General features: G+C 48.9%; 6 protein-coding genes across 6 annotated transcripts; 3 read left to right on the top strand and 3 right to left on the bottom strand.

The window, feature by feature from the left end:
• Positions 1-104: 104 nt before the first annotated feature.
• On the top strand, positions 105-2,933 carry CDEST_15270 (Putative carbohydrate-binding WSC; the record flags this gene model as incomplete). Its single annotated transcript, XM_062931426.1, has 3 exons — positions 105-520; positions 580-1,758; positions 1,817-2,933. 3 exons carry the CDS (start codon positions 105-107, stop codon positions 2,931-2,933), a joined length of 2,712 nt encoding a protein of 903 aa, XP_062787477.1.
• A 7,016-nt stretch (positions 2,934-9,949) lies between these two features.
• Positions 9,950-12,070, bottom strand: CDEST_15269 (Putative sterol reductase). Its single transcript, XM_062931425.1, has 3 exons — positions 11,746-12,070; positions 11,371-11,678; positions 9,950-11,308 (listed from the first exon to the last, which is right to left on the bottom strand). The coding sequence occupies exons 1-3, from the start codon at positions 11,781-11,783 to the stop codon at positions 10,218-10,220; spliced, it is 1,437 nt and encodes a 478-aa protein (XP_062787476.1). The 5' UTR covers positions 11,784-12,070; the 3' UTR covers positions 9,950-10,217.
• Positions 12,071-13,052: 982 nt separating this feature from the next.
• On the top strand, positions 13,053-14,181 carry CDEST_15268 (Putative emopamil-binding protein). Its single transcript, XM_062931424.1, has 2 exons — positions 13,053-13,407; positions 13,499-14,181. The coding sequence occupies exons 1-2, from the start codon at positions 13,185-13,187 to the stop codon at positions 13,960-13,962; spliced, it is 687 nt and encodes a 228-aa protein (XP_062787475.1). The 5' UTR covers positions 13,053-13,184; the 3' UTR covers positions 13,963-14,181.
• On the bottom strand, positions 13,966-16,443 carry CDEST_15267 (Putative cytochrome P450). Its single transcript, XM_062931423.1, has 3 exons — positions 16,106-16,443; positions 15,259-16,023; positions 13,966-15,158 (listed from the first exon to the last, which is right to left on the bottom strand). Exons 1-3 carry the CDS (start codon positions 16,372-16,374, stop codon positions 14,423-14,425), a joined length of 1,770 nt encoding a protein of 589 aa, XP_062787474.1. The 5' UTR covers positions 16,375-16,443; the 3' UTR covers positions 13,966-14,422.
• A 795-nt stretch (positions 16,444-17,238) lies between these two features.
• On the top strand, positions 17,239-19,330 carry CDEST_15266 (Putative cytochrome P450). The gene is made up of 4 exons (XM_062931422.1): positions 17,239-17,358; positions 17,426-17,673; positions 17,760-18,500; positions 18,578-19,330. The coding sequence occupies exons 1-4, from the start codon at positions 17,293-17,295 to the stop codon at positions 19,290-19,292; spliced, it is 1,770 nt and encodes a 589-aa protein (XP_062787473.1). The 5' UTR covers positions 17,239-17,292; the 3' UTR covers positions 19,293-19,330.
• Positions 19,331-19,938: 608 nt separating this feature from the next.
• CDEST_15265 (Putative glycoside hydrolase family 18, catalytic domain, glycosyl hydrolase family 18 (GH18) active) lies at positions 19,939-21,173 on the bottom strand (the record flags this gene model as incomplete). Its single annotated transcript, XM_062931421.1, has 4 exons — positions 19,939-20,163; positions 20,233-20,616; positions 20,762-20,996; positions 21,169-21,173. The coding sequence occupies 4 exons, from the start codon at positions 21,171-21,173 to the stop codon at positions 19,939-19,941; spliced, it is 849 nt and encodes a 282-aa protein (XP_062787472.1).
• Positions 21,174-22,045: the final 872 nt, after the last annotated feature.

Genomic DNA, 22,045 nt, shown 5'->3' with positions numbered 1-22,045 from the left:
ATTCTTACCTACTACTAAACATTGAAATGACTTGTCGTATTTCAAATCTTTTTACGTACTACATTTTCTTCCAAGGACATGTGACTTGCATCTAGCTAGTAAAGATGCTGTCTCGTACTATCATTCTAGCCCAGGTCTTGCTCGCGCTCTTGAGTGCAGTAGTCAGTCTAACTGTAACAGAAGCCTCTAGTTACCTAGAGGTAGCACAAAGCTCACTTGCGGATAACCGGCTCAGCGTAGTGACGAACTCTGTAAGCGGACGGGGAAATTTTGACACCTTCGGATCTTACACAAATGGCCCTTTTGGAATCGGTCCCGGCGCTATGCATGCCACTGGATTGGTGAGAGATGCTGTCGCTGGGCAAACCCCAAATACACAATACTCGGAACTCAACGAACCTCAGACACGATGCGGGGTGCAGAACGAGGCCTGGGAAATAGCGCTTTTGACTTTCACCATCAATACGCCTCCTGAGGTTACAGATCTCCAAGTCAATTTTGTATTTGCCTTGCAGGAACCGTCGGTCCTCCCCTTCATATGACATATCTATCTGGCATAGTACTAATCTCAAAGAGTAGTGCCAACCGAAATCCTGATAGCATGCAAATCATTTTCAACACAAACGATGTGCAACTCTTTGACAATATACAATGGTTGTCATCCAGTTCCCCCCTCATTACTACAACGCCTGCCGGCACCGGCATATCACACGCAAGGTCCACAGGCTTACGGTCAATTACCTACACTGTAAAAAGCCAGCAAACAACATTTCAAATGTTTATCTGTGAGGCCATTAGTGGCGTCGATGATGTAGCAGTGTTTTACAACATCGTCGGCCTAACCTTACCACAAACCACTACTATAACTACATCATCAACAACATCTAGCTCCAGCTCCACAACTACTACTACAACTACAACTACTGAAGCCACTTCTACAACAACATCTTCATCCAGCTCTACTACTACAACTGCAACTACTGAATCCACTTCTACAACAACATCTTCATCCAGCTCTACTGCTACTACTACTACAACTACTACAGCCACTTCCTCAACATCTTCATCCAGCTCTACCACCACTACTGCAGATACTTCCTCGACATCTTCATCCAGCTCTACTGCCACTACTACTACAACTACTACAGCCACTTCCTCAACATCTTCATCCAGCTCTACCACCACTACTGCAGATACTTCCTCAACATCTTCATCCAGCTCTACCACCACTACTGCAGCCACTTCCTTAACAGCATCCTCATCTACTTCAGACTCAAGTCCGGGCTCTACCCTTATGGCTACCTCCTCGCTATTATCTTCAGAATCTACAACATTACTATCTCCATCATTTTCACCAAACACTAGCAGTTCATTCGAAATGACAATAACTTCTAGCTTGTCCGTTCTGCCTTCGTCTGGCTTGTCAACTAGCACATCTCTTGAAACACTTACTACGTCAACATCGCAATTTTCAACTAGTTTCAGCCAGTCTCTTAGTACTACCTCGAGCATACAAACTCCAAGCATTACTGCAACATTATCCTCGTCTAGTCGCCTCTCTCTAACATCAAGTAATTCTATTACTGGCTCCGTAGTTGCTACCAACCTCCCAAATGTCGACAATTACGCATTCATTGGATGCTTGGGGTCACCTTCAGGATTTGGATCTTTTGTTCAGGTCGGGCAGGATCCAAATATGACGCAAGAGAGATGTGTCAACCTGTCCCAGGGACGACAGTACGGGGGCGTTTTCAATGAGTGAGCCTATCTACGCCGCCCTCCTTCATCAAAGTTTGTGTTTTAACATTCAGTATAGCACATGTTTTGTGTCAGACTTGCTCCAAGGGACCGCTCTTTTTCCTGCTGCTAGCTGCAACCTACCTTGCCCCGGCAATGCTGGTCAGATATGCGGTGGACTAACGAACGCTACCACGTTGGGCCGACGTAGCTATTACGGTCCACAGGTGTCCCGACGCGCTGCTTCACCAAACATCCTTCTAACTTTGTTTGGGCGCGTTGAGACCGTTGGTTCTACAACAATTCCGAGCAATGCTGGTCCCTCTGGCTCAACTATCGGCCCGCCCCTGTCAAGCGTTTCGCCGGTTCCACTGTCCGGCAGCTCGAGCTTGAATTCGCCCACGTTACCAAATCCGTCAAGTCTGGTCACTCTAGAGAATTTGCCTCCAGGTTTCTCATCGGTCTCTTTAACTTTGGGTGGGGTTGAACCCATTGTCACTAGTGGGACAACCACCCGAATCAGAAGTAACACTCAGCATATAACTTCTATAGTAACCACCATCTTTTACACTACGGTTGACCCAGTAAATCCTACCGCTGTGGTTGAAACTGAGTTGCACACCACGATATACTTTGAGGATTGCGGATGTCCTACCCAATCGACTCCATCGATATGCATGGTCACAACTGTGGCTCAATGCCACAGGTGTGGCCTCAGAGGAGAGGACAAAGTAACCCTAGTGGTTCCGTCGCTTTCTGATAGTCTCCCACAAAATCAGGTTTCTTTGACAAGAGACAAATCACCTTCTTCTTTAAGGTTGGTTGAATTTTCACATGAGACACAGTCTTCCTCGGCGGCTACCTTAGCGGTTTCAAGTTCCAACCATCTAGTGACTTTGAGTCCTACCGTTATTCACGGTCAAAGTCCAATTCATACAGTGGCTTCAAGTTCTAACCATCTAGTGACTTTGAATCCTGCCGTTTCGCAGGGTCGAAGTCCAACTCATATACTGGCTTCAAGCAAGGAAATGCCGGTGGTCCCGAATCAAAATATGGCAGCACCTCAAAGCTCAAACGTTTCAACTGTAGAGACTGTTGTTACTGCAATAGCGCCGTCCGGGCGGCAGGACTTGTATAGAACGGAAGTCTTTAGGATTGTTGTTTGCGTGTTAGCATATACGTTCTTTCTGTCGTAAGGCTTGATTACACTAGAGAAGACCAAGTGAGCAGCGTAGGGTTACAATCAGTCTCTGAAGGGCTGGGCCCGTATGAAGACTTGCCGGATACCGCGGCCAAGGTGAAATGACAGAATAAATGCATTCTTCTATGCGATTCATGGACATAACCTTCATCCATTCTTGTCTGGAAAGAACCTGAGATCCGGAGAATGGAGACGGATTCGTCTCTATACATAAACCGTTTAGCATAGTCTCGCCGCAAGATTTCTCCATATCTGGTAGAATCAACTCGTTTAGTGGCGGCTATTCTAAATTTCCAGCGACTAATAAGGGCTTGTTTATCTCTCAAAATTCATCTCTTCAGGCCATCTGCGGTCGAGATAGCGAGCTTCAGCAATCTGCTATGCTTCTTAAATGGGGTTGGAGTACATGTAGTAATGAACGTATCTTGCTGAAAAGAGTTGGGCTGTGACTCTTTTATTGTAAGAAACAGGAGCTTTGCATTGGGTTCGACTTTCCTGGAACACAAATGCAACTCGTAAAGATCGAAACTAGCTTCTGTATCATGATCGATCCGGGCGAGAGGATGAGAGGACCGTCGCCCAGGTTCAAGGGTTCCGAGAAGACGCAGCATACGTCTTACACGAGAATGGCTCCTAGGCTTACAGGGTTGTTCCAGAACGTCTCTGAGACTATAAAGCTTACATGACACGCGTTGCACAAATTTAGAACGCGGTGTTCAGCCTAAAGCACACTGAAGACAGAATTTCCTTCCATGAGATGAACGAAACATTTACCGGAATCCGTTGGATAAGACAGGAAGCGGGCTTATTAGACAGTGCACAGCTTCCATTCTACACCTGGATCTATTAGATGCAGTACTGCATGCAGCAGACTTTGCAAAACCATACAGTTTGCCAACGGCGACACTCGGCTTCCTTTCTCTCTTGGAGGGATCCACGTCTATGAAGAAGCAGAAGGTGTCTCTCGGCCTATTAAAGCCTGTGTTAAACATAAAAGCAAGCACTCCTTCTCTGTAGAGCTCACGAACAAATCAACTGACTTCATGGGTGCTAAGGCCTCGCAAGTCCAGTGAACCTCTCCTGTCACTGGGAGTGATCTCTACTGTATGGAATAGACCAGAATCTTGAGACCAGTGATATTGGCTCACTCATAATGCAGCACATGTCGCAAACAGACTTGCTTGTTCAGGTTCAAGGCTCCTGCAACATCGAGGTAAACGTCGTTAAGGGGGTACATAAAGCAGTCGCCCAGGCGCTCCGCGCAGTGCTAGAGTTAGCAGTCTGCAAAATTCTATCGCTGCTTCCGGTAGGCGGTTCTCGTTTTTTGACCGAGAGTGCAGTTTTGGCTATGGGCAAAGCACCAGCTTCGAAGTCGACATGGTTGCCGCCGCTGTACAGGGCTTCGTCCGGACGGCTCAGGCAGAGTTCAGTGGAGACCGCATTTATATCACCAATCTTGATGAGTAGTCTGAGTCCGAATGTTCTCTACAGGCGGCCATTGCATCCAGGCAGGATCCCATCACCATTCAGGGAGAAAAGACCATAGTTGCTAGGTTGTGCAAATATTCCTCCAAAACGGCGGCAACTTCCGCCCTCTCGTCGACAACGGTCGTCGATTTACTAGCACAACTGTCCTTATCGCTGGCAGTAATGGTTTCATCAAAGTATTAGGATCTCGAGAGTTGTACGATGAGCTGCAGGGCGAACATGAAGCCGTAATGCGGATCGAAGCATGCGACGTAGGCGATCGCGAACAGGTCGCTCAATTATTGAAGGACCATGATGAATACCCGCCCATCACTGTCATAATTCATTGCGCCGGCGTGGAGGTCGATGAGTTTCTTGCTTCCTAGACTGCTGTGTGCTTTCCACCTGCCATGTGCCGTAAGGTTGACACAGCGTGACATCTTCGCAAGCTCATGTCTCTTGTACGCGGCATCCATATTCTGCTAAGACTTACAGCAGTCTCGCTCCCAAATGTCTTTTTATCGTTTGAAAGAATCGATGACGCTCTGATTGCCCTCCCCTACAGCTTTGTACGTGTTTTAGACGGCTGTGAAAATGCTCTGCTTAACCCGTGCGATGGTGGACCGCTCCATCAAGGCATGGATCTCCCAGTCTGATCCTCCGGGGTGGCCCTTGAGCTTTTTCCCGGTAGCAATGTCTTTTCTGCTGCCTTCAACTTTCTTGTGATGGTACATCTCGGCATGCACCTTGATTACCAGGCCAGCACTCCACTCAAGCTCAAAGTCGAACACAAACTTGGCAGTCGACCAAGCAGGCACATGGCATGTTCAAGAGTTCGATGCGGTCACTCAAGGAGAAGGAATGCTTGGGCGGGTTCAGCGAGATCTCTATAGACGCGTTGTTCACATCATTAGGGGCGCCTTTGAGCTTCAATAGACCCAGCCCGATGCCCTCGATCTTGGGAAGGTAGTGGAAGCCAAAGCTGGTTATCTCTATATCCATAGTGGCTTCCAAGCCCCAAGCTTAATTGTTCCCTTGATCTTGAAGCCCCAGGGGTATTATCTTTTAACCCACCTACAGCCTTTGCTGACGTAGATAAGTACATCGCGCATGTTGACAAAGTCGGCCTCAGAGACGTGAATGTCCTAGTTGGCCTCGGCTGAGATGAGCTTGCAGAGCTGAGAAACACCCAGTAGCGGAGCCTGGCTGTCTATTAACGTCTGCACAAGGCCTCTTGGAGAGTAGACAACAAACTTATTCACTAAATTCAATGGTCCCTTGGTGCCGTTCAAAGCATCCATCCTCATCGCTATCGAGCCGTCGAGGTGGTCCGCAGCGATCCCGAGGGTTTGCGGGATCCTAAAGAGACAATCAACATGCGCCATAGACTTAACTGAACAGCAAAACACTCCCCTTCCCAATTTCTAATGCTCGACCAACTTGAAGCATCTCTGTCGTCACTTGTCAATGGCAACTGAATGACTCCTTGAAGCACCAATTGGGGGCGGAGGTACTACTGATGCAATGCACTAATCTGGAAGATAGGAGAGAATGGAGGCAGTTTCAAGTGGAACACCTTGCCCATCTGACAGCACAGAAAATCAGATGTGCATGTTAAGGGAAAGCCCGGGAGTTACTGGGCACGACAATTTATAGAGAGAGAGAGAGAGAGAGAGAGAGAGAGATTCCCGGCTTCCGACCTTGTCCATGCTTTTACCTAACTGCAATTCAATGAAACCCTACTAAAGACAAATGCTTGGACAGTGATCTTGTGTTGTCAAATTTGCGGGCGCAGCTGTTAAAACTAAAAGACAGACAGTCGGTTTTAGGCACACATCTAGATGAAGTATCCTAGATTTGTACGTTGCATCCGGAAGTGGGATTTTCTCCATGTTCTATTCAATGTGGAGGGAGACAGGAGAGAGAAGTCCATCACTCACACTCTTTCTTTCATTGTTCTGCTCACTTACGTGGCTGCTATGCCATAACGCAACACCACCAACTCTCCCTCAGACAGTCACCGTTTCTCTCTAAGAGTTTTCTTTTTTTTTAATGTTGCAATTTTTTAGCATCCCCTTCCATCGCGTTGCATTGCGGAAATACAACATGCCACTTCCATTGTGTCATGGTTCATCCTTGCTTGGGTGGACTCCAGCATCGCCTTCCTTGCCAAATCTAATACCATCTCTCCTGCAACATCAAGATCAACACTACTACCGCCGTTACCTGCCTCCCCTTCCCGACATACCTTGCTGCGTACTTGGACGTGTTGTTTTACTGTCTGGTTTTCAATGATAGAAAGAGAGAGGCGGGGCCGAGGCTCTCTTAGGGTTTCTTGGCACCTAGCAACAAAAGTCTCGTTGGGAAGACGAGATAAGCGTGGCATGCACAGAAGAAAGTCCTTTTAAAACCTTATTATAGTGTTCTCCTGCTCTGAAAACCGATACCGAGCTGACAGACAATTTAGCTCTATTACTGTCTTCCGCTCCATAGTTCATCATTGCTGCTGTCACATGGCCATTGTTTGCATCAGGCAAGCTTGCTGCAGCAGTAGATTTTTCTTTTTCCAACCTGGGCTGAATTGAGCCATGGAAACTATTCGCAGGCAGCTTAAGATCCCCTGCGTTGGTTGCTAAATCGCTAGAACTAAAGTCGCCTAGCAGACTAGGACCTAGTCTTTAGAAACAATTTCCGCCCGAGGTAGGGCCCGCCGGGCCAATGTCGCCGTCGCTGGCTCTGCAACAATCGGCGAACGCTGCTAGGGCTTGGTTTATCTTGGCTTATGGTTAGAATCCTCTGAGATCAGTTCTTAAGGCAGTACATACCGAATTGGCCCCAGTCGCGGCGTCACCATAGACGCAATTGCCTTCTTTTGCGTCGAAGGTTCCAGTGATACTGCCACCGTTTGGGAAAGTTACCCCGTTACTACAACAGCCACTTGCAACGGCGTCGATTTCACTTTGTTTGCCCCCTCCTGTGCAGTAGCATTGGTTCCACTGCTGCTTAGTTAGAAGAGAAATTTGCTTCGTTGGGGGGAATCTTCCAATAGCAATAAAGGGAACACTGACAGCAAAGGCACCCGGCATTAGGGCAATAACCACATAAGCGAGGGTCTTCATGTTGCGATCCGTAGGGTGAGCAGTTAAAAGAGGTGTAGAAAAAGAATCGGATGGTGAGACAGATGATGGTCTTCAAGATCTTAGCTGTAGAGTGTGCGACACAATCGACCTTTAAGTACTACTAAAGAGGTTGCAGTACGTACTACTTGACAATTACCTCTAGCTGTCTAAACTGTATTAAATTTAAGAAGTAGGTCGAGCTTACAATTTGTATTAATGTAAACAAGCGATTGTTCCTCCGATCCCACCTGCAGCCAACACATCCGACAGCTTGTTGTTCGGTAGGAAATGTAAAGTTGACACCTTTAGGTTTTAGGTAAGTTTTAAAATAAATAGACGCATACAATGGGCATTTTAGAGGTACTCGGAGACAAGAGGTACAAGCTTGGCATAGTCCAGCTGCTCAGCATCAACAAAGAGACCTCTCTAAAGAGTTGGCACAGAGCACACTTATCTAGCCAGGCGCAACTGGATATGTAGCCAAGTCGAGCAATAAAGCAACCTTTTTGTAGCCTTGTTTGGAGTTTAGCGGCCGCCAAAATGAAAGTCACTTTTAAGGTATAAGAAGTAACATTAAGGGCAAACTTGGCAGCATGACCTGTCAATTATTTTCTAATGATTGGTCACCCTTATGCATCATTAGGCTTTCCAATTCGCTACAGAGGAAAATTCAAGAGCTAACCCACTGTTCGCCATATATTCCAAGCATCTAGAGCCAATCTACTACGTCTAACCTAGTGCCTTTCAAGTGTTGTGCCACGGAAGCCTTAGCTGGTAATACTTATGTGATTAACCCCTGCCTGTGTTATGTTCTTCGAGCAGGCATCAAATAACGTGTATAATATACCGTCTAACTTGAAAAGGTCGTCTAAAATACCGCACAGTCAGTCAGAGGCGTTTCAAGTCCTCTCCCAGCAGCTTCTCACTCGATTCTGCTGCTTCATGCAGGTCTTGAGACGTCGGAACCATCATTCTTCTCATTTAAGTTACAGTACATGGCCTTGTCACGGTTCTTCTTCAGTTAGGTGACTCTGTGTAGTATCAGCCCGTGCATAAATTATAGCACCTTGAGCGAATATGTCAAGGTGCAGTGCTAGTGTTCAACCTTTTTGATGTCTTTCTCTAAACCCTGGCGCATTTTTCTCATGAACTTCTCCTCATTCAGAATGAAATTCGTTACTACGGTCTGGTTCGAAGGTTCTTAATGCCGGAACCGTTGGTGGTAGCCTCTTCCTTAATTACTCTAGGCAAACACGGTGTTGTAGTCGGTAGTCTCTGCTCGAAGATAGGATGCCATGTCTTGGCGTCAGAGACCACCGTCGAGTTTTGCAGTCAAATCGAATCCCGCAGTATTGAAAGATCCAAAGGCAAGAATTAATTGATTTGCAAGGTGCTCGGCTATTGAATCGCAACGATCATGTCCGGAGTAAAGTCTTTAGTAGATAGATAATGTAATATGAAGGCGCATTCTAGCTTTCGAGCTAGGCGGTCGAGAACCGCTAGAACTAAAGACCAGTAAGTCAAAAAGCTGGATTGACATGGCGATCCGGTGGGCTTGTGTGATGATTGCCATGCTCCATTGACTGTTGCCGACGCGCAGCGGGAGTAGGATTGTCTTGAAACCCAAGACTTGGCCTTGAAGCACTGGACGACATTGGTATTTCTCTTCCAACATGCCCCGGAGCTCGTAAAGTTAACGACATGGATATTGGGGTTGGCTTCACATAGGCTGCTAAAACCCTTGGTTCATCCAACTAGCATGGACCCTGGTGGTGTGTTAGACAAGCAGAGTTGCAGTTGCCTCCACTACACTGATTCGTGACTTGACAGCGATAAGAGGTCGCTTGGGTTCCGTTTCTTCCATGTTTAGAGGCTGCGGCGAGAGAGGAGTGCTCGGGGTTCTGTATCTGTAGGAAAAGCCGCCGTCATTCGCCCATGATGTCCGCCGGTCAGGCTGGGCGGAATTTTCTTACTCGACCCCCGTTATCGCTGTCGTCAAAAGAATAATTGGATGATGACTGCCTGGTCTTGAAAGACTAAGGTAGGCGAGTCGCTAAATCTGTTGTCGCCTAATATTAATGGTATTAGCCTGTTTTACCGTTAAGACTTGATCTTTGGGATTGCTTTTAAAGACCAACGAGTATGCGATTGATCACTGCATCCTCACTAGCCCAACAAGAGACCAACAAAGCCAGCACGACCCAGTTGCTGTTTACCGAGTATCGACCTCAGTTACCTGTTAGCAGAGAACACTACTGTCGAACATCTTACTGTAACAGGGTGGCGCTAAAGGACAAAAACGGCTCTGAGATCTATAAAGGCTGAAAAAGGTTCGAAACAAGAGCAATAAGATCAGGAGACTCTCTCATGAGAATCCACCATCACCAAACGGCCTGATCGAGCAGGGCTGAGCAGAACTGAGTTAGGTTGAGCTAGGAAGGAAGAGTAAGATTGAATCTAATCGAACTTTCTAGGATACAAAGCGGATGCTTCCCTGGGGTAAAATGCAGAGGTTCGGGTGGCATGACTTTGACGCGTGTAATGGCAGCAGTAGTGGCAGGAGACTCTCATCGCCTATAATCTCAAAAAAGGAGCAAGGTAATAGCTACAAATCAATAGTATCAATATGTCGCTTTTGCCCAGGCAAAAGGCCAGACACGGAAGTATCGCTAGCCCGTGATACCAACAATGCTCTAGAAGAGGCCAGGAATAATCTTCCATTTGACAAGACTCTCATACTCGTCCCAGTCTTTCCCATATTTGAGCGAACAAGCAGCATTGTCCCGTCTCTCGCGATGAATCAGCAGAGTGGCGAAATACAGAACATAAAAGTATGTGAAAATCATGCCCCAACCACGAGCAGCGCCCTGGACGACTTCGCGCCCATCAAGCATGGTAATGGCGCCAGATACAGCGCTGCCGGCAGGCAGAATCACATAGCCAGCCACAGCAGTGGGCAGGCTGAAGGGCGAGGCCTGGAGCCAGTCGCCAAAGTAGTTGATATGACGAGCCATACCCCACCACCCGCCGGTAAGAAGCCTTGTGCCCCGTTTGGTTTGGATGTAAGGCATGTCTTTGACGCTGGGGTGGTCTGGCTGCACCCGAAAGATCCTCTTCTGGGTGTTGGAGGAGCGGAATATGAATAAGCCTACGGCGAAGACGATAGATGCAGCAGTAAGGCCAGGCCAGCTGAGGTGGACCGGGTAGATGGAGAGGTAACGAGTTTGTGTAGAGTAGAGGAAAGGCACCCAGGCCACGTCGCCAAAAGACAGCATAAAGCCCATGCCATCCTGGATCACATCCATCATGGTGACGATGCCAGCCTCATGGTACTGTCCCTCGAGAACGTAGTATGCCTGGATAGCAGTAGTGAAGATGATACTGTTCGACAGACTTCCATAGTTACGGTACTGCTTGGCGCAGAAGGCAAGGTTGAGGATAAGCCAGCCACTCAGACTGGGGCAGAATTCAAACCAGGTCTTGATGTCGATCTCGCCGAAAAAGGGGAGCGTCACTCGGGGGTTTAGTTCGCGCCCGATATAAAAGTCGTAGATGAGATTACCAGTATCGCCGCCAACAGCAATCTCGCGGTTCTCGCTATTGCCAGGCTTCACGCTGAAGCTGGCAATGTAGATATACACAGCTAGAGCGAAGCCAATAATGATGTTGGCGGTTAACAGCTGGAGGTAATTGTCCGAGATGAAGGTCCAGACAACGAAGTCGGCGCCCTTGAGGTAGGTACCGGCAGCTAGGCCGACGAGCTGGACGATTGTGGTGTTGAAGGCTGGAGAGAGAGGGTCATGTAAGTCTGTGATGGACTGACGTAGTCAAGAGTGATGGCCTTACTGTTGAAGCGGTACTTGAGGGGGCGGCCGGACTGAGCAAGCTTCCTGCCATACACCTCCTTGGCAGGAAGAATGCGGTGGAGGACCAAGCTGAGGAGGTAGTAGGCTAGCGTGTAGCCGAAGACGTGCCAGTTGCAAAAGCCCCAGATACCGTTGTCAGGCCATGGAATGTCGACCTTGAACTTTGCCAGGGTCAGGGTGCGCGGGCTGAGGGTTGACGGGGCCGGGCAGCCAGTCTTGTCGTTGCAGACAAAGTAGAAGGTGTAAAGAAGCATCGGAAGCCCGACCATGATGCGAAAGGCACCCGAACTGAAAGACCAGGTCTGGTCAGCGACGAGAAGTCATGCAGTAGTAGTTCGATATAGGTGCGACTTACGGGCCTCCAAACTGGTAGGTGTGCTCCTTGACGGGCATGATTTGTATCGAATGAGATCTCCAAGTCACAGTGGACAGCGTTATGTAACACTGAATGAGTCAAAGAAGAAGGGGATGAAGTAACGAGTTTCCAATATAAATACCGTATGAGTTTGACGGGCTGGGCTCCAGAGTCTCTTGCTCAGGCTAATCGGCGGCGACGGCGGCAGGACGGCGGCACAGGACCGCGGCGGCAGCCTGTGGCGGGAGCTTTTGTCGGGAGCGGCCACTGATGCCGCATCGATGTGTGTGCGTGTCATAGCGTGTACAGAGTACAAAGTACGAAGTGGGTGATGACCAGCAGTGCCTGCCTGATGTGGCAACCGAGCCCGCTGCTGACGGGACGGGACGGATAGGATCGCTCCCGCCGCTTTTGCTTGTTAGGCAGTTCCCTCTTTTCCCGGCCAGGGGGTGCAAGACCAGGGTCCTATGCCCCTGTCACCGTCAGCGTAGGCCCCTGAAGGCTTATTTCCCACCCGGAACTCGGCACCGTATCTGTAGAGTACTGTACATGTAGTATAGGGGGTTTTGTGTCACCACAGCACATTTTGGCTGTCTATTTCTCTAGTTGATAGTTCATCCCCCGGAAACACTTCCTGATCCTTCTGATGAACAAAGCTCTTCATGTTGTGGATTCATATATCTGTACACCACTGACCATTGATTGTTACTAGTTAGATAGAAGGGAGAGTTGAGTGAGTGTACGTACGTTATAAGCGTGGGTGTGAGTGTGGGTGGACCAATATCCCAAACAGGCTTAGTGCATGGGGCTCTTCGGTGGTTGGTGTTAGGATTGCGGACGGTGGTTAGGGATGGGTTCAGGTTACATTATGAACAAACTGTTAGTATCCGCTATTAGTGTCCGCTGTTAGTGTCTGCTGTTAGGTCAATTTGATCCAACGACTGGGCCGTGTACTTTTGCTTATCCCCCGGTCCCCATCACTTGCATCACATGCACGTAGTGTTATAATCTAGCAGCCTAGGACTCTGCGCGCTTCACAGACTGGGGGGCCATCACTCTAACAAGGTCTGAAAAGGCATCTCAAATGGCCCGTAGACGAGATGTCGGCCTCTGATGGGTCCAGCCTCCAATACGTTGTACATAGTGTGGGTCCATCCATGCATGAGGCGAGCCACGCGTTTGGGCGAATTACGAATTGCCCCCTTGTAGAGTGGGACATGGAGGCTCACATCACCTAATTCAACCCAGTCAACAACAAAAAACCACCAACAGTGAGTGTTAGCTGTGCCGAGAATTCCTGCCTGCACCTCATGGCTTTTTTTTTCCTGCCTTTTCCCCTTTTTCCCCCTTCACTTCTTCCCCTTCAACGCAAACAAACAAACAAACCCACCTTCCTTGTCACACTCTGACTTTCGGCCAAGGCCACACACCATCAGCAAATGGAGGCTCATCCTTTTTACCCTCTAGGGGTTGTCATTCCGGGCTTCTCTGCCAACACCATGTCGACGCCTGTTATCTTGGCCTGGTTCTGCGGCATTGCCGCTGCCATTATTCTTCCCACGCTGGCCATCGCCGTCCGCAAGAGGCCAGATCTGCCCAGTAGCGAGATGGCCACTGTGAGCTGGTTTGTCCTCTGCACGTTCATTCACTTCTTTCTCGAGGGTAAGTCTTGCTCAGTCCTTGCCCCCCTCCACATTCTCCCAACACGGGTGTGTGATGGTGTTGTTGTTTCTGACACACGCCTAATTTCTAGGCCACTTCGCTCTACACTTCAACACCATGGGTGGCGATATGACCTTGCTGGGGCAGATGTGGAAGGAGTACTCCCTGTCCGACTCTCGCTACCTCACTGGAGACACCTTTGTGGTCTGTATGGAAACCATCACCGCCGTCTTCTGGGGCCCGCTGTCGCTCTTGTGCGCCTGGTCCATCGTGGCCGCCTCTCCCTGGCGTCATCCCCTCCAGATCGTCATCAGCCTCGGCCAGCTCTACGGTGACGTTCTCTACTACGCCACTTGCACCTTTGAGGAAATTGTGCGCGGAAACATGTACTCGAGACCGGAGCGCTACTACTTCTGGGGCTACTACGTCTTCCTGAACGCTTTCTGGATCGTCATCCCCACCATCCTCCTGTGGCAGAGTCTGCGCGCCGTCGCCGCCGTCTTCGCCAGGGTCAACAAGCTAGACCAAGAAAAACTGGTGGCCAAGAACGAGTGATTGTTAGGTTAGAATGGACGGGGACAGTGTTTGCTTGCATCTTCCGTTCCGCCGAGTCGTGTTTGTAAGCGATTCGATGAGCGAGCATCATTTACAACAATGTGATTGTTCCGAGATGGACAGACAGCTTAGCTGGTTGCTGGCCCCGTATTAGCATCATAGTGATTCGTCACTCACCATCAATCATCAAAAACCAATAAACCAGACTTGGAGCAAAAATGAGCGAATCATGTATGCTTCTCTTTCAGATGTCGAGTCCAAGACCCTCTCCTTGAAGTCAGGCGTAAAGACATATGAGACACTGAGAGCTTTCCACCTTGGCCTTGAGACGTCAATCTTCCTGAAGCCAGTGACTGACTGGCCGACCAGGTCAAGCAAGCAAGCAAGCAAAATACGCCCCGACTAAGCCCCGACTGGGCCGAGAATCATCATATTTAGGGTCAAGGTGAAGCACGGCTTATTATTGCCTCTGCCGGATCCTGATCGGCACCTTGCCAACAACACCCAGCGTGCCAAATCCAAAACCACCCATGTCCATCTTCAGCGAGCGCACATCGGCAAGCACTTGGACGTCGAAGAATGTCACCATGATCGCAGCCGTCAGCATAATCTCACGTTTGGCAAAGTGCCGTCCAGGACACATCCTCGGACCGCCGCCATACGGGATCCACGACCCCTCGTGCTCATTTAGAGAGAACCTGGCCCCGCGGCCTGAGCCACTGGCCCTACCACTGCCGTTGTTGTTGTTGTTGTTGTTGTTGTTGTTGTTGTTGCTCCCTGGGCCGCCTTCTGTCTCGGCTCCGTCACCGTGCCGCAGGAAACGGTCGGCCCAGAAGCTGGCCAGCGGCGGGTGCTCGCCCGCGGGCCCCGCGTCGTCCCAGGCATCCGGGTCCATGTGCGCCGGCGTCGAGCACGTCAGCATCGTCGAGCCGCGCGGGACAATCCACTGGCCGATCGAGAGGTCGAACCGCTGCGGTACCCGCACAATGAAGATGTGCACCCGCAGGCGGAGCACCTCGGCATAGATGGACTGCAGCAGCGGCAGCGCCATGAGAGCGTCCATGTCAAAGACCTGCTCTTCACCCGGTGCACATCGGCAACCGTCGACTTCCGCCCTGACTCTCGCGAGCAGCTCCGGGTCGGAGAAGATTTCCAGGACGGCCCAAAAGGAGGCCATTACCGAGTTACGGGTGGATCTATGAGACGAGAAGCCACTACGCATCAGCTCCAAGTCTTGCAAATGCTTACTTGGGGGGGGGGGGGGGGGGGACAGGTTGAAGGGAAGGGGAAACCTACGCCCAGATGGCTCCAAAATCCTCCGAAGCAATGGCATCGTAGTCCATGCCGTCCATCTCCAGGAAAACCCGATGCCGATCACGGAAGAACTTGCTACCCCAAAAGACATCGTCGCCGTTTGAGTCAACGGCACCGGGATGGAACGACTCCCGCGCAAAGGCATGCCAGTCCTTGATGGCGGCGAAGAGGCGGTCACGGCGGGCGTAGACCTTTGGCGCAAGGAACCGCGGCGTCCCCCTGAACAGGACGCCCAGGTCGCGGTCCAGCTCCCAGAGCACCTTGAGGAAGTCCGGGTTCCGCCGTAGCATGTGCGGGCCGCAGAGCGCGTCGGTGCTTGCGGCCGAGACCAGGTCCTCAAAGACATCAAGCAAGTCGACATCTTGCCACTCCGTCCCGACCACGTCCGCGTAGTAGCGCTGGAAGCGGCCCGTCACGCCTCGCTCAAAGCGGTCCATGAGCGGCTTGAAGCCGCTGCCCGAGAGGAGCTGGGTAATGGTCTGATAGGAGCGGAAGTCGATGCGGTTGTGCGCCGCCACCGTACTGCCGGGGTTGGGCTTGGGCTTGCTGCCCGAGTCGTCACGGCCGTACAGATGGAGGGCGTCTTCCTTCATGCCGAATGCGCGGCGCAGGCTGAACTGATGCAGGAAGAGAGAAGTGGATGTCCAAGAGTTCTTGAACACGTCCGAGATGTTTGACGCGCCCTGGACCAGGTATAGCTGCTTGCCGAAGAGCCTCACCCCGACCGGCTGCTTCAACTTGAATATTCTATAGCCACCCAAGCACAGTCAGAGACGAGGTCTTTGATTTTTGTAGACATTTTCCACATACAAAAAGCTGGCTCACTTACTTGTTTCCATTAAAGAAGTCCATGGGGTTACTGAGCAGGTATAACAGCGTCATGCCCAGCGAACCCACAAAGGGTAGCGAGTGTGGCCACAAGGCCGGCAGTTTTCCAATGTCCTGGTGATTCAATCTCCTCCTGAAATTGATCCATGTTATGGCAAGGTTTAGGACTGGAATGAAGATCAACAAGAACAGGAAGAGGTGATTCAGTGTAATGGGCACTTCAAAAGGGGCTCTGAAATGCCGTTCTGAGGCACTGGACGCTTGCGCCATGACTGGAGAAGATATTCAAGTACTCTGAATGCAAAAAGCTATTAAACTTGTGACCTTTGGTGACGCTAATTTGTCCAAAATCCAGTCTCCAGCTTGCTAAAGAAACACACCAAGATATAGACAATGATCCACACGCTTTCGGGAAGGACGGCACGGTTCACCTTTTCCGAGTATTTCCTGACTCACAACCTGCATTCTAACGCATGCTGTGAATCCTCTGAAAATCCCTCCGGCGATGGCTTCCTTTCTTGGCATGTAAGGTGTAGACAGCCAGGATGAACCGCATGTGCAGTAGAGGCAACAAGGCTCGAGTGGAGTAAGATCACAATACAAAAAGACCTTGCAGTACTCAAGTGGACCTAAGAAACTATGCAACAAAATGTTTTGCACAGCTTGCCCTCTACACCCAGCTACCGCGATGAGGCCTTATCTGTAGTGTAATACGAGACAATGGTTCTATCCAGGTCTTCAAAGTGATATCTGAGGGACCAACAAGAATGTAACCTAAGAGTGCGCAAACATGGCGCGCATGCATGAATGCGTAGTGAAATCTGGTGGGTCTGTAAGCGCTACTGCGATGAATCGGCATCTGCATCCGTACGTACTGCAGTTGCAGATAACAGCTGTGGGTTAACAGCCCATGACAAACTGATTTTTGTATCATGGAGACCACATGGATGGTAAGCGAACAGTTTGTGCTGCTGATAAACCGCTTAGCACTCAGTGTAATCAGATCGATGTAGAGATACGTAGCTAGCCGCCTGATTCTGTCTATAAATCCAGCGCTCAGCGCAGGGTATTGGTGCAGCTTGAAAGGGGGCACTGAGTCTGGAGTCTTCGCTTTGAGCCAATATCAAGCTTGTTACCCACAGCAGGCCGCAGCCTTCTCATCGCCTCCAGGCTAAATCAGTAGCCAGAATGTCGTCCCTACCTTTACCGATAGGGAACACCTCCTGGGTAGAGTATCAGGCTTACCAGTTGAAAGTGAGTCAATAGCCTAGCACCAACACTCGATCAGGTACATTCCTGCTAATGATTGACCTTTGCTCAGGATATTGATATTGACAACCTGGTGAAGAAAGTTCTGGGCATCTTCTTTGGAGATCCATGGCGTTCTTCACTCTCGGCTTCTGCGTGCATTTTGGTCCTCACCTATGCCATGTCCCTTGCCTCCTTCACATGGACTAGGTGGAGCTCAAAGGGCGGCAAGTCAGTGCCCACGCTTCCATACCTCTTTCCAGGAATCTGCCACGGCTTCGGGCTGGAATGGAGCATGGCAGACTTCCTGTCAAAAAGCATGTAAGTCGACGATGAGCAGAAGACACTGATAAAGCTCTCCAATCAGTTTAGGCACTGTGCTATACTGATGATTCCATGGACCGCAGACGATCATGGGGCTATCTAGCGCCCATGAAGGTGGCCGCCGGCTCGTTTGGTTTCGTCATGGTCACGAACCCGCAACACATCCGCAAGATGCTCCGCTCGTCCAGAATCCTAACGAACCGGCCAATGATGGTCTTTGTTATGATGAAATGGTTTTACGCTCCACCGGAATCTATGCACCACTACACAGCCCACGAAGACAGCAACAGGGAAGACGAGCATATCCATGACCAGCAGGCCGGCATCAGCATCAAGTTTCTGTCCGGCCAGCATCTTCAAGGGATGTCGGAGCGATACATGTCCACCCTCCAGAAGAGACTGGACGCACTCCCCCTCGAGGGCGAGGGCCAGTGGCTGGAGATCCCGGACTTCTACACTTGGCTACGGGATCAAGTCACGCCAACGAGCATCGAGGCCATGTTCGGCTCGCGTCTTGTCGAGATGTACCCGGACATCTCTACAGACTTTTGGAAGTTTGACGACAACATTGCCAATTTCTCCCGGAATCTGCCACGGTGGCTGATCCCCAACGCCTACAAGAACCGCGACAAGCTGCTTGCAAACATCAAAAAGTGGAACATACTCGCGCATGCCAACACAGACTGCCGCAAGCACGGCCTTGAAGACCCCGAATGGGACGAGCACATGGGTTCGCGCTTCATCAAGGCCCGCGAGGACATTATGAAGCAGCATGGTCTCGATGACGAGACTGTGGCATCCGAAAACTTGGGTGTCCTCTTCGGGTATGTACATGTAGCAAAATTTCACGAAAGGTCAACAGAATCATGTGTCATCCTCATAACTAACCCTGCGCCGACAGAGCCAATGCAAACGCCGTACGCGCTGTTTTCTGGTGCATCTTCGAGGCCCTCAAGGATCCAGACCTCAAGGACCGCCTCCACGCCGAGCTCATGGACTGCCGCATGTCTGGTTCGTCGCCGACAGCAACAACAACAACAACAACAACAACAGGCCAGCAGCCCTTCGACCTGTCCAAGTTCGCCACCAAACCACTGCTGCAGTCGACCTACGCGGAGCTGCTCCGCATGCTGGTACAGACGACCTTTACGCGCACCAACGAAAACGGGGACTTTGACCTTGGACCGGACTACACGGTCAGACAGAATGAAACCATGACCGTCTTCTCCTCCATCACCGCCCACAACACGGAGGCGTGGCGCGCCGCAAGGCCCGAGGCCTTGGCGAAGCCGCTGGATGTGTTTTGGCCCGAGCGCTTCCTCGTTCGCAAGAGCAAGGACGCAGCATCGCAGCCCACATTCAGCCTAGAGGGGCTGACCGAGTGCTGGATGCCGTACGGGGGAGGGCAGAGGATGTGTCCAGGCCGTCACTTTGCCAAGCTCGAGATCATCGGAACGCTGGGTGTGCTCCTGGACAACTTTGAGATGGAGTTGATGGATCGGAATCGGGCTGGAAAGGTTATACCCGACAAGAGATGGGTTCCATATGGGACGTTGCCGCCAAAGGGGCTGGTCAGTGTCCGCCTAAGGAGATTACAGAAACAGTCAGTCCTATAGTCAGTACTATAGACTAAGATCTAGCTGCGAATAGATTGTCTACCTTGGCACCTAGTTGTCTGTTTTGCCTCTATCTAGTGGCTTCTTTAGCTGCAACGCCTGCAATTTATTGTTCCTAGATGCTAAAATAGATAGGTACGTATTAGATTTTAATATCAATTCCTTATTCTTAGAGTTCTTGCGTCTTATTAAATTAGAAGGTATAGTGCATACAAAAAGCACTATAGAGGACATTAGAGATAAGACTTACTAGCTAATTTGGCTGGCTGCTAGTAGCACTAAAGAGTCTACTGCAGGCTTTATCTTAAAGAGTAGGCTTTCTAGAAGCCTAAGGCGCCCAACCTATGGAGTACAACAGCTTACAGTAGAAGCTGTTAAAAATGCCTGCATGAAAAGAGTAAAGATACAGATAGAAGCTAGTATTTTTTCTAAAGGAGAAGCTATTATACTTTTCATAAGTAAAATAGATAGAGAGCGCATCCTTGGTCTCGCTTTTGTTGACATGTGACTGCAGACAATTACCAGTTGGGCAGCCGGGCGAGGCCCACTTGTTGCCGGCATCCCACTGGCCGTGTAAATCATATGTCATGAAGACAATGTAGTCGAGAGCTGCAGCCATCTGCTTGATAGGGAATGACTGGAGGTACTAGTACGATGCGGGGGCCGCGAACGAGACCGACTTGGAGCTGCCGACCTCAGCCTTGATGCTGGCCAAAAGGCGGTAATAGTTGACACCGTTGATCGGATCATCCGAAGGGATGCCGGGGATGTCAGGAGCACTTGGGTACTCCCAGTCCAGATCGATACCATCCATATTGTGCTTGTTGATGAAGGAGATGATGTTCCGCTTAAAGACGTCGCGATTGGCCGGCTAGGCTGCCTCTCGAAGAATCATGTAAGTCCCTGGGAGAGCACTGAAGTCCCAGCCGCCAAGAGAAACGATATTCTTGACACCCTCGAGCTTCTTGAAATACTCAAACTGCTCCTGCACCAGCGCGTCCGTGATTTCAATGCGGAAGTCCCCGCGCGTGACGTTGGGGAAGGCGAAGTGCACGTGGGTGTAGGCGTCTGTGTTGATCTGGCTCGCAACCATGGTCAAGCACTCGCGGTTGAAGTTCCAGCCCTCAAAGTAGCCAAGCTTGACCTTTTTTGCCGGCGCGGGGCCCTTGATGATGTCTCTGCCGCAGTTGCTGATGCACCCGTGTTTGCCGGGAGCCGCAGTGCCCGGAGCACCCGTCTCAGACCTGGAAACGACACAGAAGTCGTCCATCAAACCGCATTGGCCCCAGATGTTGCAGCACACATTGACAGGGCACGGATTTAACTTGCTAATGTTGGTCCCGGCAGGAGGCCGGGCGGTATCGCTCATGGTCGGTCCACACATCGCGTTCAGAGCCACAACACATGATATCAGTACATTTGATATTCAACTAGACTCAAGGGAGGTCGAGAAATATATTTTCACTTACGGGAACAATTGCAGGCATGGGCGCAGCACTCTTGCTGACACACATGTTGAACTTAGGGTAAAGCAATTTGCAGCCGTTCCAGCTCCATGTGTTCTTGTTGAAAGTCTCGAGCTCTTCTATGGTGAGCATGAGACCCGCAGCGATCTTGGAGCAGTAATCGTCCTGCTTAGTGGTGTAGATGGCGCAATAGCCATTGGCGTCCTCCTTAGGCCTTGGATTAGGCAGCTTGCCCTGACTGCAGCAGACGTGTTAGGCCTTAGCTAGGCTGGAGCAGAGGCCGGTCTTTAGGTTTGCCTTTAAAAGGTTACCTTTAGATATTTTATTATAGGAATACCCTAATATATTAAAGCTCCTTAAGTTAGTCTTCTTAAATACTACTTTATATAGATATATATATAAAACTATACTACATTTTGTTTTCTTTATATTATATAGATTAAGCATCTTTCTTTCTTATTCTCTTATACCTTACTATAAGAAGAGAATATTATAGTTAGCTTTCTATAGTAGTATCTATTAGTAGAAGCTAAGGTAATAATGCTATTAAGTAGTACTATAAGTTATACTAAAAGGATTAGGTCTTTAGAGGATATAGTGATTAGTTATATACTTAATAAGAGGCTTATAATGTTAATTACTAGTAAAGGGTGCTAAAGTATTTAAGGGGATAATTATAAAGTTAATTACTAAAAAGCTACAAAAGGTAATCTATTTATATAAAATAAATATCTTTATATCTTTAGGTATTATTACTATAATTAATATCTTAAAGTTAGTTTTTATCTTAAGACTAATAATTTAAATATTAGTTTCTAATATAAACTACTTATTATCTATTAATCTTTTTTATTTATATATAACCTTCTTTAGTTCTTTTATTTTAAGAAGTTACTTATATAATTTTGTTTCTTATTTATATAAATGCTATAATGCTTGCACTTTACCTAGCTTAGTAAGGCTATATTACCTATAGCTTATTAGGTTATAATATTAAGTCTTCTTTCTAAAGGTTTTATTCTTAAGACTATATAAGTAAGTAGTATCTCTTAGGTTAAAAAGTTATTAAACTTAGTTTTTAATTTCTTATAATATTAATACTATATTAGGTTGTATTAAAAAATTAAAATTAAAATTTAAGTTTTAAAAGATAATATACCTATATAGTAAGCAAGCTAATATAGTAAGCAAACTACTTTTCCTACTTCTCTACCTTTTATATAAGTTAATTAAACTATAATATATAAAATTAATTAAAACTACTTATTATTCTCTTCTTTATTACTA

Source organism: Colletotrichum destructivum, chromosome 11, assembly GCF_034447905.1.
Source record: "Colletotrichum destructivum chromosome 11, complete sequence".
NCBI classification, from domain to species: domain Eukaryota; kingdom Fungi; phylum Ascomycota; class Sordariomycetes; order Glomerellales; family Glomerellaceae; genus Colletotrichum; species Colletotrichum destructivum.
The sequence above is the reverse complement of the archived record's forward strand: the minus strand, read 5'-3'. Positions and strand labels throughout refer to the sequence as shown.